The sequence below is a fragment of the Penaeus japonicus genome, unplaced genomic scaffold, assembly GCF_977035675.1.
Source record: "Penaeus japonicus unplaced genomic scaffold, GWHDUDI00000001_assembly GWHDUDI00000021, whole genome shotgun sequence".
NCBI classification, from domain to species: Eukaryota; Metazoa; Arthropoda; class Malacostraca; order Decapoda; family Penaeidae; genus Penaeus; species Penaeus japonicus.
Window position 1 is genome coordinate 25,337,177 of NW_028234423.1, and position 1,057 is coordinate 25,338,233.

At 57.1% G+C, this 1,057-nt stretch overlaps 1 protein-coding gene across 1 annotated transcript in view; it reads left to right on the forward strand.

Annotated features, from left to right (window-relative positions):
• LOC122247384 (uncharacterized) overlaps positions 1–1,057 on the forward strand; it is an 8,176-nt gene extending 7,119 nt beyond the window's left edge. The window contains exons 3-5 of the mRNA XM_086549107.1: positions 1–57; positions 233–559; positions 788–1,057. The exon at positions 1–57 is cut by the window's left edge and continues 47 nt beyond it. Coding sequence (XP_086405233.1) covers positions 1–57; positions 233–559; positions 788–1,057 — 654 coding nt within the window. The remainder of the gene's footprint in view (positions 58–232; positions 560–787) is intronic.

The following is a 1,057-nucleotide window of genomic DNA, read 5'->3' on the forward strand; positions in this document are numbered from 1 at the left end:
CTTTCTTCGCCTCCGAGGAGACGCTCCGAAACAGAGGACGCGATGGTGTCCAAGACAGTGAGTGACGAAAACATTCAATGGAATCGCGTTTTGGGTTTCTTACGAAAGAAAAGAAAAGGAATAATTCAGATGATTGATTATAATCAGTTCTGAAGAAATGAAAACTATAAAAAATGGAAGCGTTTCTTTTGTTCCCAAGAAATTATCTTCTTTACTTTCATCTCACTTGCAGATAATATTCGTGCTGGCTGCCTCCTGCATCTTGGCGGCCACGGTTGCTGACCCAACACCGGGTGGATACGGAAAAGGTCATGGAGGAGGTGGATACGGCAAAGGTCACGGAGGAGGAGGATATGGTCATGGCGGAGGTGGATACGGTAAAGGACATGGAGGAGGTGGCTACGGCCACGGTGGAGGTGGATACGGCAAAGGACACGGCGGTGGTGGATATGGCCACGGTGGAGGTGGATACGGCAAAGGACACGGCGGTGGTGGATACGGCCACGGTGGAGGTGGATACGGTCACGGTGGAGGTGGATACGGCAAAGGACACGGCGGTGGTGGATACGGCCACGGTGAAGGTGGATACGGCCACGGTGGAGGTGGATACGGCAAAGGACACGGCGGTGGTGGATACGGCCACGGTGGAGGTGGATACGGTCACGGTGGAGGTGGATACGGCAAAGGACACGGCGGTGGTGGATACGGCCACGGTGGAGGTGGATACGGCAAAGGACACGGCGGTGGTGGATACGGCCACGGTGGAGGTGGATACGGCAAAGGACACGGTGGTGGTGGATACGGCCACGGTGGAGGTGGATACGGCCACGGTGGAGGTGGATACGGCCACGGTGGAGGTGGATACGGCCACGGCGGGGGTGGATACGGCAAAGGACACGGCGGTGGTGGATACGGCCATGGTGGAGGTGGATACGGCCATGGTGGAGGTGGGTATGGCCACGGTGGAGGCGGATATGGCCACGGTGGAGGTGGATATGGCCATGGAGGAGGTGGATATGGTAAAGGCCACGGAGGCGGCTACGGGTATGGCCATTGA